Here is a 16,247-nt window from a genome sequence, read left to right as displayed (position 1 = left end):
GGGCCTTGAGGACAGAGATTCCCGGGATGTAGCCTGGTCTACTCTGGGTGCTGCCTTCACGAGCTTTTGGCCTCCTCTGACCCAGGAGGTATTAGGGAGGCCTTGCCCAGGCCTGGGCCCCCCTGCTACATGCCTGCTTGGTCCCTGCCACCTCCCCCTTCTCACCCATTGGGGGCTGGGTTTGTGTAGAACAAACTACGGTTATAAAATAATAGAATTTGGTTTTTAAAAATTGAATTTTTTTTATCAAAGCGTATCTGACTTGCTCTGAACAAGTCGAGAGTACTAGAAGGCCTGTGTCAAATAATAGCACCCACTGTTGCACACCCCCCCACCTTTTTAAAGATTTATTTATTTGATGGGGAGAGGCAGAGGGTTATTTTAGATGGGTAATCTGGTTACTATATAGGTTGTTTTTTTCTGGACATTTTATATAAAAAGAATCTGACATGTCACCTTTGGGGTCTGGATTCTTTTACTGAGCATAATGTTTTTGAATTTCATTCCAGTGTTGGCATATTTTTTTATGGCTGACGAATATTCCATTTTTGTGGATGTACCACAATTGTTCATCCATTCATTTGAAGGACATTTGGCTGTTATGAAGAATGCTGCTGTAAACATGCATGCGCATGTTCTGAGTGTACACATGCTTTCATTTTTAGGGAGTGTGTATCTGAGAGTGGGAGCAGGGTGCCAGCTCATATGGTGCCTCTGTGGTTAACTTTCTGAGGAGCCTCTGGTCTCTTTTCTTAACTCAGTCTTTTCTTTTTTGAACAGGTTTCTCGGGTTTCTTCCATTTGCATTCTCTTTGGACGTTCACTACCTTTCTTCAGGCAGCTGTTTGCCCTCATCTTTCTGGAGTCTGTCTCACTGTGCCTCCCCTTCCCTCTCTGGGGGGCTCCCCTACTTCCAGGAGCCCTCTTTCTTTCCTTCTCTCAAGTCTTTAATTTGATGCCAGTTAGTTAACATATGGTTAACTACATAACATGTTGTTAACTACACTAACATCCAGTTAGTGTAATTGATGTTAGTGTCAGGTGTGCATACTAGTGATCCAACACCTCCTCACATCACCTGGTGCTCATCACCGACAAGTGACATCCTGAATTCCCATCACCTGTTTCCCCCTTCCCCTCTGGTGACTGTCAGTTTGTTCTCTAAAGTTTTTGTTTGTTTAGTTAAAGGTTTATTTATTCATTTGAGAGAGAAAGAGGGGGAAAGCATTGGGGGAAGGGGCAGAGAGGGAGAGAGGGAATCTCAAACAGACTCCCCGCTGAGGGTGGAGCCCGATGTGCGGCTTGATCTCACAACCTTGCAGTTGTGACCTGAGCTGAAATCAAGAGTTGGATGTTTAACGACTGAGCCCCCCCAGGTGTCCCTGTTCTCTCTAGTTAAGAGTCTGTTTCTTGGTTTGTGTGTGTCTCTCTCTGTTTTGCCCTTTACCCATTTGTTTTTTCAATTCCACAAATGGCTGAAATCATATGGTCTTTTTCTTATAGACTTATCTTGCTTAGCATTATACTGTCTAGATTCATCTGTATCTTTGCAAATGGCAAGATTTCATTCTCTTTTGTGGTCGAATAACATTCCGTTGTATATATAAACCACATCTTCTATATCCATTCATCAGTCAGTGTACACTTGGGCTGCTTCCATATATTGGCTCTTGTAAATAATGCCGCTATAACCTTAGGGGTGTACCTATCTCTTTGAATTAGCATTTTTATATTCTTTGGGTAAATACCCAGTAGTGCAATTGCTGGATTGTAGGGTAGCTCCATTTTTAACTTTCCGAGGAACCTCCATACTGTTTTCCAGAGCGGCTGCACCAGTTTCCATTCCCACCAGTAGTGCCAGAGAATTCCTTTTTCTCCACATCCTCACCAACACTCTGTTTCTTGTGTTGTTGATTTTAGCCATTCTGACAGATGTGAGGTGATATCCTGTTGTGGTTTTAATTTGTATTTCCCTGATGATGAGTGATGTTGAGCATTCTTTCCTGTGTCTATTGGCTGTCTGGATGTCTTCTTTGGAGAAATGTGTGTTCATGTCTTCTGCCAATTTTTTAATTGGATTATTTGGCTTTTGAGTGTTGAGTTTAATAAGTTCTTTATATATTTTGGATACTAGCCCTTTATCGGATATGTCATTTGCAAATATCTCCACCCATTCTGTGTAGGTTGCCTTTTAGTTTTGTGGACTGTTTCCTTTGCTGTGCAGGACAGGAGCTGTCTTTCTCGGCTTACTGCCTCATCGAGGTGGAGCACATCCCCCTGTAGCTTTCTGGAAAAGGCTGCATGGAGGTACATTTTTTGAGAGTTTGAGTCTCTGAAAATGCCCTTATCCTGTCTTTGTTGTTATTCTCATATCCCTTCCAATTGACTTCGGCAAATCAAATTCAAGAATGACTCTCCCAAAAAAGAAAAAAAAAAAAAAAGGCAAGTTTGAAAATAATTTTCACTTAGAAATACAATGGCTTCCTTTCATTATCTTTTGCCGTCAGCACTGTTATGTCTGATGGTGCCCTGATCAGTGACCTTTTATTTGTAATATGTTTTATCCTTGATCTCTCAAGACTCTTGGGAGTTTCCTTTTGTTCTTGGCATCCTGCAGGGTCATGATGATGGCTCTTGGCACAGGCCCTTGTCTGTCTGTTGCGTTGGAGCTCAGAGGGCGCGTCCCTCCAGGAACCTCATGTCTTTCTCTGCCCTGGAAGTTTCTAGTATTAGCTCGTTGATGGGATCTTGCTCTCTGGTTTCTATTCCCTCTTGTGGGACTTCTGGGACTTCTGTTGGGCTTTCTGAATTGATCTTCTAATATTTTTCTTGTTTTCTGATTGTCCATGTCATTTTCATTTTCCTTGGCTTGGTTTCATAGCTTCTTTGACATTGTAAATTTCAGTTACGTTTTGCATTTCGAAAAGATCTTTCCTTTTTTTTTTTTTTAGAATTTATTTATTTGAGAGAGTGCACGCTCATGTGCGTGCGTGCGCACACACACACACAAGTGGAGGGGCACAGGGAAAGGGAGAAGCAAGGCTCTCTGCTGGGTACTGAGCCCAAGACATGAGACACGGGGCTCTATCCCAGGACCCTGGGATCGTGACCTGAGCCAAAGTCAGACACTTAACCGACTGAGCCATCCAGTCACCCCTCTTATTTTTGAGTCGATCCTTTTACATCTTCCAGTTTTTTCTAATCACCTCGAAGACATTAATTATGGTTTTCTTTGTATCACCCCTGCTTTGTTTCTGCTTCCTGTGGTTCCCTTTTTCTGTGTAATTATTTTTTATATGGGATCTTTTTCTTAAGTGACCGGTAATCCTCGCCTTTCTTTATAGGATGAGTGAATCATCACTGCCATGTACTACTGGTGTTTTGAAGATCTGTGCACAGGCCATGTCCGGGGGACTTCCCTGTGGGGTGAACTGTGGGGGAATCTCCCAGTGTCTGCATAGACGGGCCTTTGTGTCAAGCTGTTGAGGACAGGGGCCTCCAGTGTCCTGTGGGGAAGGGCAGTAAGCCTGGCTGCTGGCATTCTGGGGCCCCACTGGGGTGAGGGGGCTTTGGAACTTGCTAAACCCAAATCTCTCCATTCCCCTGCCTCTCTCCTGCCTTCCTTGGTCCCTGGGCCCGAGTCCAGAGCTTCTCTGGGGAAACCACCTCCATCTTCCACAGAGAAGGGGTGATGATGGACAGCCCTGTGGATGGAGGAGCCCGGAGTTGAGTCCTTTCCCTACTTTCTGCACCTTGCTTTCCACCCGCCGTGGCTGTCTCTAGAGGTCCACTTTCTAACCCACTGGCAATTTCCAGCAAGGATTAGATCTCTCTTACTAAAGTCCTTCCACAGGCCTTGGATTCCCACTGTCTATCTTCCAAGGACAGGTATACCCTCTCGTTGTCTCCTTTACCGTTTAAAAAAATATATATATATATTGGGGCACCTGGGTGGCTCCATCAGTTGAGCGTCCGACTCTTGATTTCAGCTCAGGTCATGATCTCAGGGTTATGAGATCAGGCTCCACTTTCAGCAGGGAGTCTGCTTCTCTCTTGCTTTCTCTCTCTCTCGGCCCCTCCGCCTGCTTGTGCATGTGCACATGCACACTCTCTCTCTCTGAAATAAGTAAGTCTTTAAAAAATAGTAATAATTATTTTTTAGTGTGATTCTGGAAGGTTAACAGAAAGAAACTGTCATCTCAATTTCTTCCTTCCTCATGACATTATGTATATGAAAAGTTACCAGTTGTTCCTTCTACGTACTTTATGTAGAAAATGTAGCAGCTGAAGATGAAGTAGAGAGAGGGCAGTGTCAGATGTTTGTCCTGGTGGCCATTTTCTGGCCATGATTTCTGTGTTCCTGTCCATCTCTGCATATGCAGATGTGTCCTGCCTCCTCCTTGCCCTGAGCAGCACTTGCACATGTGTGCTTGACAGGCACACCCAGCCTCACGCCTCAGTGAGTATGGACCCTGTTGAAGGGGCCATGTTGGGAGGAGAGTCTCACGTGCACGGTGGAGTCCTTACTCTTTGGGGACTGAGATGAGGCACAGGAACTGACCAGAGGTGCTTTGGGGCTTCAAGTCAGCCCAGGACAGCATTGGCGGAAAATCTATTAACTGAGTTTGGAGGAGCATACACTCAGTTGAGTGTGTGAGGTTTAGACCAAGGTAGGCTCAGTTGTGGTTCAGGGGATGACTGTTTCCCCCACACTGCCCTCCCTTGCACCCACAGGTGTTTGACAACACCCCAGCAGCCCTGGACGGCACTGTGGCGGCTGGCGACGAGATCACCGGTGTCAATGGCAGGTCAATCAAAGGCAAAACTAAGGTGGAGGTGGCAAAGATGATTCAGGAGGTGAAGGTAAGGCTGCTGTGGTTAGGGGGGCAGGGAGACACAGGCAGCCAAGCCACTGCGATGGCACTCAACCTGCCCCCTATAGGCCTGGAGGGGGACAGGCTGTCTCTCTGCTGCCCCCTCAGTACACCAAGGTCTGGGCTATACTCTGGCCTCCTTCATTGTCTCCCACATCTGGTCAATAAATACCACTCGTGCTCCAGGACCACTGTGCTGCCTTGGCAGAAGAGTGGGGACCATTCGGTTCCCTGTCCTTCAGCCCCCAGGGGAGCTGTTGGATTAGGAGCCATGCCTCAGAGTGATCCATTGTGTCCCCACTCAGGGCTAGAACTGAAGCTGGAGGTCCAAGGTGAATGTACTGGAGTCAGTAGACACTCAGTAAATGTCGGTTGGGCCATACTGGGTCTGGGAGGGGTGGGGGGGAAGAGGAGCCCCCCCCCATCTCTGTAGGAGTTCTCAGTCCACAGGGTCCTCCTGGGCTCACAGTCCCCCAGGGAAACTTCTGAGGCCTGGAGCAGCTCTGTCCAGCTGCTGGTCTTCTGTTCTGCAGACCACAATCACACACGGCCTGTCTTTGACTCCCCACACCCCACCCCAGCTGCTATAGCTGAGGCCTCGCCCTGTAAGCCCCTGCTACCACCACAAATGGCAGGCAGTGTCCTGACCACTCATGGAAGCAGCCTGGAGCCCTTTTGCCATTTCTTAGAGATTTGGCTGCTAGTAAGTCTTGGGAAACCTAAACAGCAAAGGACGCACAAAGCCAGTAGATGACCTTGGAGTCCTAGAGTCAAGGGTCCCAACTGTAAATTGAGCTTGGCCGAGTATTCTAGCTCCCTCATCCCATCCTTTCAGACCTCTCCTCACCCCATGTCCATCCTCCATGTCTTAGGGACCTGGCACCAGCGTCCCTGCCAGTCCCTCTTACCTTAGCCTGGGGCCAGCTGCTTCTCCACCTTCTCCCCTTTGTTCTCCCATTCCGCTCTACCGGGGCTGGATGTTCCTGTCCTGGTGTGGCACGTCGGGAAGCAGGTGGACAGTGTTTCATCCCGGTACAGACCTGGGAGGTGGGTGTCTCCTGTGGCCCCTTCCTCACACCTCATGTCTGTACCCATCACAGCGCCCATCCTCTGAAGCCTGCCTCACGCCAGCTCTCTGTGTGCCCAGGAGGACAAGAGCGCTTCACATGTGTGCACAGCCTGGACATTAATCCAGGGGTCTTCCAGCCCCCTTGTTTGGGTGGCGGGCAGGGCCTGCTGTCCCCGTTTACTGGCACCCAGAGGGAGGAAGGGATTTGCTCAGGTCTGAGTCCTGCTGCCCTGGCTGCTGCCTGTTGAGGCCCCACAACACACTCTTGCGCAGCCTGAGGGAGCTTTTTGCCTCTGCCCCTCACTGTGACAGCATCAGATCATTTTGCTTTCCTTTCAGGACTCATTTTTGAAATCCCATGTTGTATTTGAATGGATTCTGTCCCAAGTTAAGGGGTCTGAGGATTGCATGGATGACAGTGACCGTGGTGGCCTCACGTGATCAGGGAAGGCTTCTCAGGAGAAGCCGGCACTTCTCTTCCAGTTGTAGAATGTGGTTTGCATTGGCTTCCTTGCTGGTGTGGGCCCTAGGGGCTGGGGCTGCCCTGCACATGCTCCTTGGTGTCCCAGCACCAGGCACGGAGAAAGTGCATGGATGTGTTAGTTGAGTGAATGGGGCACCGCTGAGCATGGGTGATTAGAGCGCAGCGGATACTCCATGTGGGGCAAATTGTGAAGCGAGGGCTTGGAGCATGGCGTGGGGAAGGGTGGGACCCCTGACCTCACTGGACCTCAGGACATCAGAGACCACCGGGCTGTGAGCTCTGTCTCTGCCCTTGTCCTTGCTGGTTCCCCAGGGCCTGGCACCTCGTGGGACAAGGAGGGACATGGGAACAAACCAGTTACAAAGCGGGGCCACATCACAGCCCTTGGCCCCGCATAGCCGAATTCATGGTTGATCTGGGCCTTTCCCAGGGCTCAGGATGCTCTCATGACCACAGATTTCAGGGAAGACAGGCTTCCCCAAGGAAGAGGCTTGGGACCCAGGAGACTCTCTCTTAACTGTGCCTGTCCTTTTTCAGGGTGAGGTGACGATCCACTACAACAAGCTGCAGGCGGACCCCAAGCAGGGCATGTCCCTTGACATTGGTAAGTGGGCCAGAGCAGTGGCACCCGGTGGCCCCACAAGCCCCTGGCCCTGTTCTGTGTCTTTATGACAGTGTTACATGGTTTTTGCCCAAACCAATGCAAAGGACCTGGGGTGCTCTCCTGCAGCTGCACCCAAGAAATCTGTCCCTGATTTCACTCTGTCCCATGTTGCAGTTCTCTCCCAAGGCCACCTACCCTGGGACCTCCCTGCCCTAGGATTGTCATGCCTAGGGCATGGTGCCTCAGGCCCATGCATGCCCCTACTTGGCCCTGGCGTCTTCTTCCACCTGCCTACTCCCAGGAAGGCTCAAGGTCTGAACTGGACCTCAGGCCTTGGGCAGAGGGTCCCAGGCCAGCCCTTCCTCCCACGGCATCCTCTAGGACAGGTTGCCTCCTGCTGAGGAGGGCTGGGCTTTGGTTCTGTAGAAGCTTCAGACTCTAGAGCTGGACACTGCAGCTTCGAGGTCCTCTGGACCAGTCACCTCATTCGACATAAAGGCATGAGCCCAGAGAGGGCTCCATGTCCCCTGGGTGATGCACACCCAGATCTCTCAGCTCTGGAGCCCAGCACACTTTTCCTCCACCCTAGCGTCACAGTCACCTCCTGGTTTTTAGGGAGAGAGGCTAAGATCAGTCTGTCCCAGAGGTTCTCCCTTATAAGTCTCTGGTCCCTTCCAGGGACTCAGTACGCGACATGTATACGGTAACCGAGTCTGGGGGTCTGAGGTCACTGATGGCAGCTCTGCTCCCAGATATGGAAGGGAGAAGAGACTTTCCTGGTTCGCCTCTTGGCACTTTACATGCTTACCTCCTTCCAGTTCTCAGCACCGCTCTCGCAGAGAGGGAATAGGGCAGGGGACCTGGCACAACCCTATGGGGGCTCCCCCTGCTTCAGTCACCCCTGAACCAGAGCTCAGGGCAGCCCTCTGAGCCCCTGCTGTCACTCACCATGAGGAGATGAGCTGGGGCAGGGATGCCTGAGGCCCCAGCTGCACACTCCCCATCACTGAGTCCCTTTTTCCCCTGCTCCCAGTGTTGAAGAAAGTAAAGCATCGGCTGGTAGAGAACATGAGCTCCGGGACTGCAGATGCCCTGGGCCTGAGCCGGGCCATCCTGTGCAATGGTGAGTCCTCTCCTGCCCAGCTGGCCCGGGGACGGGGTCGCAGGCCCAGGCTTCCAGAGGAAGGGGCACCATGGCCGCCCATGGACCCGACATGGTTCCTGCTGCCCATGGGGCCACTGGTCACCAATCTGCATTCCCAGAGGCCTCTCTGCCTCCCAGAGAGCGTCCACAGCAGTCAGCTAAGGCATCCTGCAGCCAGTGGCTTCCATGGTCAGGCCTAGGATTCCAGGCCCAGGTCACAGATGAGACAGATGCAGAGCGCAGAGGTGTCTCCTTTCAGCTCCAGCTCCCTGAGCTGATGCCTTTGCCATTCTCCCCAGCTGCTGTCACAGAGCCAGGGGCGGCCATCATGTGCCCTCTTGTCAAGTGTGGCCCCGGCTTTCTGCTCCTGCACTGCCCGCCTTGCCCCTGCCTTTCTCCAGGAGGTGGCGCTGCTGCCCCTGTCTCAGAGGTTCCTGGCCAGGACTGGAGGTGGGGGCAGGGGGAAAGCCAGGGCCACGCACACTCACACCCACGCACCCGCCGCCGTGTGGCCAGTAAAACACTTGGTCCTGCTCCCCACGGTCCCCAGGCCGAGTTTATAAATAGCAGTTGTGCTCCGCGTGTGTGGGGGTGGGTTTAAATGCCTGTATGTATTGTAGGCTCAGTTGGGCACACTGGGCTTCATTGGCTGGGACGTGGGGGTGGGGTCCGAGCGCGTTCCAAGCAGCGTACAAAAGTGGTGGCTGCTATTCTCAGCTTCTTGGTGTCTATAAATCCCTGTTACTGTAGTTACCATGCGTTGAGATGAAATTAGAACTGGTTGTTGTGTTTTTTCCCCCCAAACCTTGCAATTTCCCCAGCCTTAAATAGGGTTTCTAAAATTGAAGCTGTCATGATGTCCCATGACCCAGCTAAAAACAACAGCATGGCGCTTACGTGGCTCCTTTCCTGCCAGGCTGGCCAGGTGCCAGGGCTCTGGGGAGGCAGAGCCTGGGGGCCAACCAGTGGCCAAGCTCCTGAAGACCTCTGAGATGCTCCACACAGCCCCCCCGCCAGAGCCCACTGAGCCCATTCCTCCCCCTATTGCTGCCACCTGACACACACCCACCATCTCTGCCCAGACTCGGCTTCTATCTCCTTCCCCTCCTGCTCAGAAAACCCTGACCCAGGTCAACACAGGAGATGGGGTGGGGGTGGTTAGAGGGCACCCTGCCTTGAGTAGTGCCTGGCTGTGTGCCTTGGGACACGACGTCCCTCCTTTTACACAGAAAATGAGAAAGTAATCCCTACCCCAAAGGCTCATACGGAGGAAGGACTGAGCTATGGGCAAGGAGCCTTGGGTGATGGGTCTTGGCTCACAGCTCACTGGAGCTCAGTGAGATTGGGCCCTGCCCTGAGGGGCCACCATGTGAGGAAGCCACTGGCATAGTCCCTGCCCCGCTCCTGGTGGGGAGGTGGGAGGTCCCTCATCCCCTCACTGCTGGAGGGGCCCTCCCTCCCTGATCTGAAATGCCGGCCCCAGCAGTCCAGTTGCTCCCATTTTTGAGCCCTTGTGGCAAGGCAGCTGTGCCCACCTCTCCCCTGACAGCCCCCAGTGCCTGGCCACTGTCTCCTCTGCTGGACCATGAGCCTTGAGGACATGACGTAGATAACATTTACTAAGGTCATTCTGTGGCCCTGACATGGGGTCCGGCACCCAAAAGGTGCTCGAAGAACCTCTGTTAAGTAGTGAATGTTGATCACCAAGGCCTGGTCCAGTGCCAGCTTTTCCTCCCCGAGCAATGCTCCCTTCTGAGCTGTCACATTTGCTTCTCCTGCGGAGGGGGCTGCGTCATGCCTGCATTGGGGTTGTCAAAACGACTCATCTCCCCGGTTTAGCTCTGCCTGCCTGCCTCCTTGGCTGTTGGCAGGGGTTGTGTTAGAAGTACGGAGGCCTTGACCACTGGGATGGGGCCTGCCTTTGGCTGGCCATCAGGAACTACCCACAGATCGGGCCTTGGGAGGACCCAACCTTTTTTCCTGATGACTTTTGGCAGTGCCTAAATGATCATCACCTTTCTGCCCATCTGCTGTACCCCAGCCTGCTGGGGTGGGGACTTAGGAGTGGCCCGAGGGCGGCCCTCCCTGTCCCCTGCTGGCCTTTGGTTTGGGTGTCCTGGGCTGCTATGGAACACTTCTGAGCCCAGTTGAGATCCCCCTCCCTGGGACCCCCGTTCTGTGCCAGTCCTTGTTCTCTTCTGGAAGCTGCCTCTCCTCCCAAGCCTGGCTTGGGCCACCCTGCTCTCTCCTCACCCCTGTGCTCATATAGACTCACTGGACCCACCTTCTCTCTGATTCCCCTGCAGACGGGCTTGTCAAGAGGCTGGAGGAGCTGGAGCGGACAGCCGAGCTGTATAAAGGTGAGAGGCGGCCCCTCGGGTCCTGTCCAGGGGGTACCTGGCACTGGCTCTGCCCTCGGGTAGATCTTCACAGCCCTGCTCGGAAATGGTGGCAGTAGGGGCAGGATTGCTGGCCTATGAGATTCTAGGACTGTGGTCGTTAGGAATTCTTCGGAAGAAAGCCTCTTAAGACATACTTTTCCTGATTATGAGAGTAATACATATCCATAAAAATTCAAATAATAGCACATTTAAGCATGGTGGGAGCCTCTTGGAATCTGTCTCCCAAAGATGCAGCGCCTAGGAAGCCCTGGTCACCTTCTGCCCCTGCTAGGTCCTGGGTCTCTTGTCTGATGGGGGCTCCTCTTGGGTGGCACTGGGGCCGCGGCTAAGCCCTCAACCCTGGGCCCCAGTGGGGCTGTGGGAACAGTGAGGACCTCTGGGTGGGGGTGGAGGCCATGTCCTGGGGGCCCTTGTGGTCCTGCCATGTGCCTCCATCCCCCTACAGTTGGCTCTCTCCTACAGGAATGACGGAACACACCAAGAACCTCCTCCGGGCCTTTTACGAACTGTCACAGACACACCGGGGTAAGGGTGCCCCCAAACCTGTGTGACCCTGGGAAGACCGTCGCTCCCTTCTGAGCTCAGGGCTGCCCCAGGCAGTTAGGGTGTGGCCAATCTCCTCCCAGGGCCCTTCCTCACCAGGCTCAGGCAGACACCACAGCATTTGACCTCATGCCAGGTTCGGGCCGGGCCTTGTCCAGATGCTGGGAGGTGGGGCCAGCAGGGAACATCTGGACCAGCTGGTGTGTGGGGTCCAGTGTAACCCGTTCTGCCCCTTACAACGTGGAGAGGCTTCCTTATTTGTGGTCTCATTTTCTACGAGTCTGCCGGCTGGGCCAGGCAGCTAGAGTTAACCCCACTTTGCAGTGGGGAAAATGATCCCAGACCGAGGAAATGTGCACACCACTCCTGCCGGCAGCGCTGGCCTTAGACCCAGCCTCCACATCCCTGTGCTCTGCTGCCAGGCAACAGCAGCCTCTCCAACCTTGACCCAGCCTTCTTCTTCCCCCGTGGTCTGATCACTCTGGGGAATGAGGGCCGCTCTCTTGGGTGTAGACCCGGCTCTCTTGGGTGTAGACCCACCTCCTTGGGGACAGAGACTTCATACAGGCCTTCACCTTCGGCCTGCTATGCCCCTTGCCCCACTTCTCCCCAGCAAATCCCCGGCTTCTCCATGAAGGGGTCAGGTAGGGACAGTCTTCAGGGCAGACTTATCCTGCAGCCTTTGGGGACGTGTTCTCTGTGATTGGGGTGCGGGAGCCCCAGCCAGCCGCGAGTGAGGCTTTTGTGAAGTTTGCTGACGCCCACCGCAGCATCGAGAAGTTCGGCATCCGGCTGCTGAAAACCATCAAGCCGGTAGGTGGTGTTGGGCATGTGTGCATCAGCATGTGAGGGTAGAGAGGGGACAGTGTGGCATACAAGAAAGTGTCCTGTACTGGAGTCAGAAAATGTAAGTGCAGGTTCTAGCGTGGTCACCTGCACGACTGACTGTGGTAAGTCACTCTGCCTCCCTGGCCTCACTCAGCATTGACCCCCAGGCTGGTTTCTTCTGCCCCTGGCTCCATCTTAGTTACAGTTTACCCTTGGCCCAGCCTGTCTTCTCACCCTTGAATGGACCGACTTGTCTGTCACTCTTTGGCTTTGACACCTGAGTCCAGTAGAAGGATTGATGGGTCAGTGCCGTTCTTTGTCACGCCAGCCAGCCCAGCCCCTGCCCCCTGGGACTAGGTGTCTGCCTCCACTTTCCCTTCCAGATGCTGACAGACCTGAATACGTACCTCAACAAAGCCATCCCAGACACTCGCCTCACCATCAAGAAGTACCTGGATGTGAAGTTTGAGTACCTGGTGAGTGGTCGCCAGCCCCCAGGGAGGGGTGAGTCTGGGTGAGTGGTCCCCGGCCCTCAGGGAGGGGTGAGTCTGGGTGAGTGGTCCCCAGCCCCCGGGGAGGGATGAGTCTGGGTGAGTGGTCCTCAGCCCCCAGGGAGGGATGAGTCTGAGTGAGTGGTCCCCAGCCCTCAGGGATGGATGAATCTGGGTGAGTGGTCCCCAGCCCCTAGGGAGGGATGAGTCTGAGTAAGTGGTTCCCAGCCCTCAGGGACGGATGAATCTGGGTGAGTGGTCCCCAGCCCCCAGGGAGGGATGAATCTGGGTGAGTGGTCCCCAGCCCCCGGGGAGGGATGAGTCTGGGTGAGTGGTCCTCAGCCCCCAGGGAGGGATGAGTCTGAGTGAGTGGTCCCCAGCCCTCAGGGATGGATGAATCTGGGTGAGTGGTCCCCAGCCCCCAGGGAGGGATGAGTCTGAGTGAGTGGTTCCCAGCCCTTAGGGACGGATGAATCTGGGTGAGTGGTCCCCAGCCCCCAGGGAGGGATGAATCTGGGTGAGTGGTCCCCAGCCCCCAGGGAGGGATGAGTCTGAGTGAGTGGTCCCCAGCCCGTAGGGAGGGATGAATCTGGGTGAGTGGTCCCTAGCCCCCGGGGATGGATGAGTCTGGGTGAGTGGTCCCCAGCCCCCAGGGAGGGATGAGTCTGGGTGAGTGGTCCCTAGCCCCCAGGGACGGATGAGTCTGGGTGAGTGGTCCCCAGCCCTGGGGGCGGGGGGAGTCTGGGTGAGTGGTCCCCAGCCCCCGGGGAGGGATGAGTCTGGTGAGTGGTCCCCAGCCCTCAGGGAGGGGTGAGTCGGGGTGAGTCTGGGTCAGTGGTCCCCAGGAGGGATGAATCTGGCATGCTAGAGAGAGAACTCACCTAGAGATTAGCCACAGGATGGTAGGCAGGAAGGGACCAGAACCTTTGTCATGTCTGATTGAGGACATGAGCCCAGGGACCTGGGAGGAACTGGGAATTGGACAGCAGCCCAGACCCTGCCCACTCAGGGAGCCTTTGGGTGCCCAGGGTAGGCAGAGTGCTTACTCTGGGCCACTCTGACCCCTTGAGATTATTTGGTCACTTTTATAGTGGGTTATAAAGTGGGTGCCAAGGGACATGATCAAGTTGGGTTTTTGTTTTGTTTTTTAAGATTTTATGTATTTATTTAGAGAGTATGTAAGTAGGAAGAGGGGCTGAGGGAGAGAATCTCAAGTAGACTCCACGCTGAGTGTGGAGCCTGATGCGGGACTGAGCTCATGAACCTGAGATCATGACCTGAGCTGAAATCAAGAGTCAGACACCCAACGGACTGAGCCACCAGGGTCTCCTGGACATTATTGAGTTTTATGTTTAAGTAAAAATTCTGATGGTCAAAGATGTTGAGGGAAGATGCTCCACCAAGCAAGCTGAGGCTCCTTTGCTGTAGGACTTCCCAAAGCCTTTGGCATCCCTGTGTGCACCATAAATCCTCAACGACCTTCCCATGCTCTTTTGACCATGGAATCCCTTTTTCCCCAGACCATCTCTCCTAACTTGAGTTTGGGAAATGCTGGGCTGTTTCTTAGGCCCTTGCCACCCTCCCACATGAGAGGCAAGTGTCAGCCTATCCTAGTTGAGGGCATGCAGGGCCCAGGAGGCCTGGCATGGCTGCGGGGTACTATGTGGGGTGGAAGTGTGGCATCAGGGTGGGCATCCAGGAGGTGGAGCCCCTCTGACACCGTGACCTCGCCGTCCCATACAGTCCTACTGCCTGAAGGTGAAGGAAATGGATGACGAGGAGTACAGCTGCATCGTGAGTTTTCAGTGGTGATTGGGGGGTGGCCCCGGTGCTGGAAGGTCTTGGAGTGTATGGACCTTCCCCTGCTTGTCTCACAGCGGCCCAAGAGTGTCCTGGTCTGCCAGGGACACCGGGTGGCTCAGGCTGATCTGGGAGAGGCTAGAGGGGTCTGGCTGGGCTCTTGTTTCTGGAGGTGGGAGGCTATCCACCTGGGCTTCAGAGCACTGGCCGGCTTGCTGCGGGGCCACTCCCCAGCCTTCGTGAGGCTCTTGTGGGAAAAAGCTGACTTTCCTCACTCCTAAGAGGAAATGTTCAATATTTTTGATGTCATGATCCACCTTAGCACTAAATTGTCAAGGGTTTGTTTTTTTTTGTTTTTCACAAAGCTATTACTAAGTGCTTCTGGCAATCGCTGGTGTCTCGGAAGTGAGGAACCATGGGAGCTTTGAAAAATGCTATGTGGTGCAGGAGTGTGAGCTGGTGGGTGGGCTCTGCAGCCTCCCTGCCCTGTATGTCCACCCACCCCGCTGGGTTGCTGATGTGCTCCCCACTGCCCCAGGCCCTGGGGGAGCCCCTGTACCGCGTGAGCACTGGCAACTATGAGTATCGCCTGATCCTGCGCTGTCGCCAGGAGGCCCGTGCCCGCTTCTCCCAGATGCGCAAGGATGTGCTGGAGAAGATGGAGTTGCTGGACCAGAAGCATGGTGAGGGGAGTAGGTGGGCACTGGGGGCTGGAGAGGCATGCCCAACGCCAGCCCTATATAATCCTTGGGTTTGGGGGATGTGTACCATCTTCTCCCCATTTCAGAGCTGGGAAAACTGTGGCCCAGAGAGGTAAGGTCCTTAGGTGGGGTCCCACAGCCCCACCATGGCAGACTTTTGGGGCTGACCCAAGGTGGAAAGCCCTGGCAGCGCATCCCCCTTCCTGGGGTCTGGCTTGGGTGGGCCTGGTTCTTGCTATGGGGTGCAATGGGGTGCAGTCCCCAATCTACCCACCGTGGCAGGGCTCCTCTCTCTGACCTGGGAACTGGGAATCATGGGTGTGCACAGGCCTGGGCTGCCCTGGCCTTGCCTGCACCCAAGGCATATGGGCTCGGCGAGGTGCAAAAGGGCCTCCCCTAGGAGGAGGAGGGCCAGGCAGCCTTGGCGGGTCTTCTCCACTGGTGCCTGTTGGCCCGCTCTCCCACCCCAGTCCAGGACATCGTGTTCCAGCTGCAGCGCTTCGTGTCCACCATGTCCAAGTACTACAACGACTGCTACGCGGTGCTGCGTGATGCCGATGTCTTCCCCATCGAGGTGGACCTGGCCCACACCACGCTGGCCTACGGCCTCAGCCAGGATGAGTTCACCGACGGGGAGGACGAAGAGGATGAAGATGACGAGGACACAGCTACTGGGGAGCCATCCAGAGATGCACGAGGGGTTGCCGGGCCCCTGGACAAGGGTGGGAGCTGGTGTGACTCCTGAGTGCCCCATGGGGTGCGGATCTGGGGGGTAGGGTGAGTGGGAGGACAGAGCATGGGAGCTGGGGCGGGGCCGCTGCAGAACAGGGTGGCGCATAAAGGCCTGCTGGCTTGGGGCGCCTGCCTCCCTGCTCCTCTGTCCTAGCACAGCGAGCCTGGGCTTCTGCCCAGGAGAGGCCCTGGGCCCATGGCCTGGGACCTGGACACTGGCCTGCTCCGCCTTCCCTCCCCACCTTCCCAGCCAGATGGAGAGCTTGGCCTCTGGAACTGCCTTAGGAAGGAGAGAAGGGGCACGGAAAGGAGGTGGGGTTAGAGGTGGCAGGACGTCCAGGACCCGTTCCCTGTGGGCATCACCACTGGAGCCTGCTGGAGTGGGGGGCCGGGGGTGGACAGCCGAGGTTGGGTCCAGTGTCTTGTGTACACCCTCACCTCAGCCCAGGCCGGCCCCAGCCCAGCCCACACTCACACCTCGGCGGCCTTTATTTATTTTATTCCCCTAGCTCAGCCACTTCCCTGGGGAAGGGCCGGGCACTGGGCCTGTATTGAATAAACACAAACCCAGATGGA

General features: G+C 54.6%; 1 protein-coding gene across 2 annotated transcripts in view; it reads left to right on the top strand.

The window, feature by feature from the left end:
- PICK1 (protein interacting with PRKCA 1) overlaps positions 1-16,247 on the top strand; it is a 19,009-nt gene extending 2,762 nt beyond the window's left edge. For both annotated transcript variants that reach the window (XM_072844016.1, XM_072844017.1), the window contains exons 4-13: positions 4,734-4,862; positions 6,964-7,030; positions 8,064-8,153; positions 10,481-10,534; positions 11,039-11,101; positions 11,799-11,932; positions 12,331-12,423; positions 14,182-14,232; positions 14,777-14,921; positions 15,410-16,247. In XM_072844016.1, the coding sequence (XP_072700117.1) occupies positions 4,734-4,862; positions 6,964-7,030; positions 8,064-8,153; positions 10,481-10,534; positions 11,039-11,101; positions 11,799-11,932; positions 12,331-12,423; positions 14,182-14,232; positions 14,777-14,921; positions 15,410-15,684 (1,101 nt within the window). In that variant the 3' untranslated portion in view covers positions 15,685-16,247. The remainder of the gene's footprint in view (positions 1-4,733; positions 4,863-6,963; positions 7,031-8,063; positions 8,154-10,480; positions 10,535-11,038; positions 11,102-11,798; positions 11,933-12,330; positions 12,424-14,181; positions 14,233-14,776; positions 14,922-15,409) is intronic.

Source organism: Canis lupus, chromosome 11 (genome assembly GCF_048164855.1).
Source record: "Canis lupus baileyi chromosome 11, mCanLup2.hap1, whole genome shotgun sequence".
Classification (NCBI taxonomy): domain Eukaryota; kingdom Metazoa; phylum Chordata; class Mammalia; order Carnivora; family Canidae; genus Canis; species Canis lupus.
This window is presented reverse-complemented; position numbering and strand designations above follow the sequence as displayed.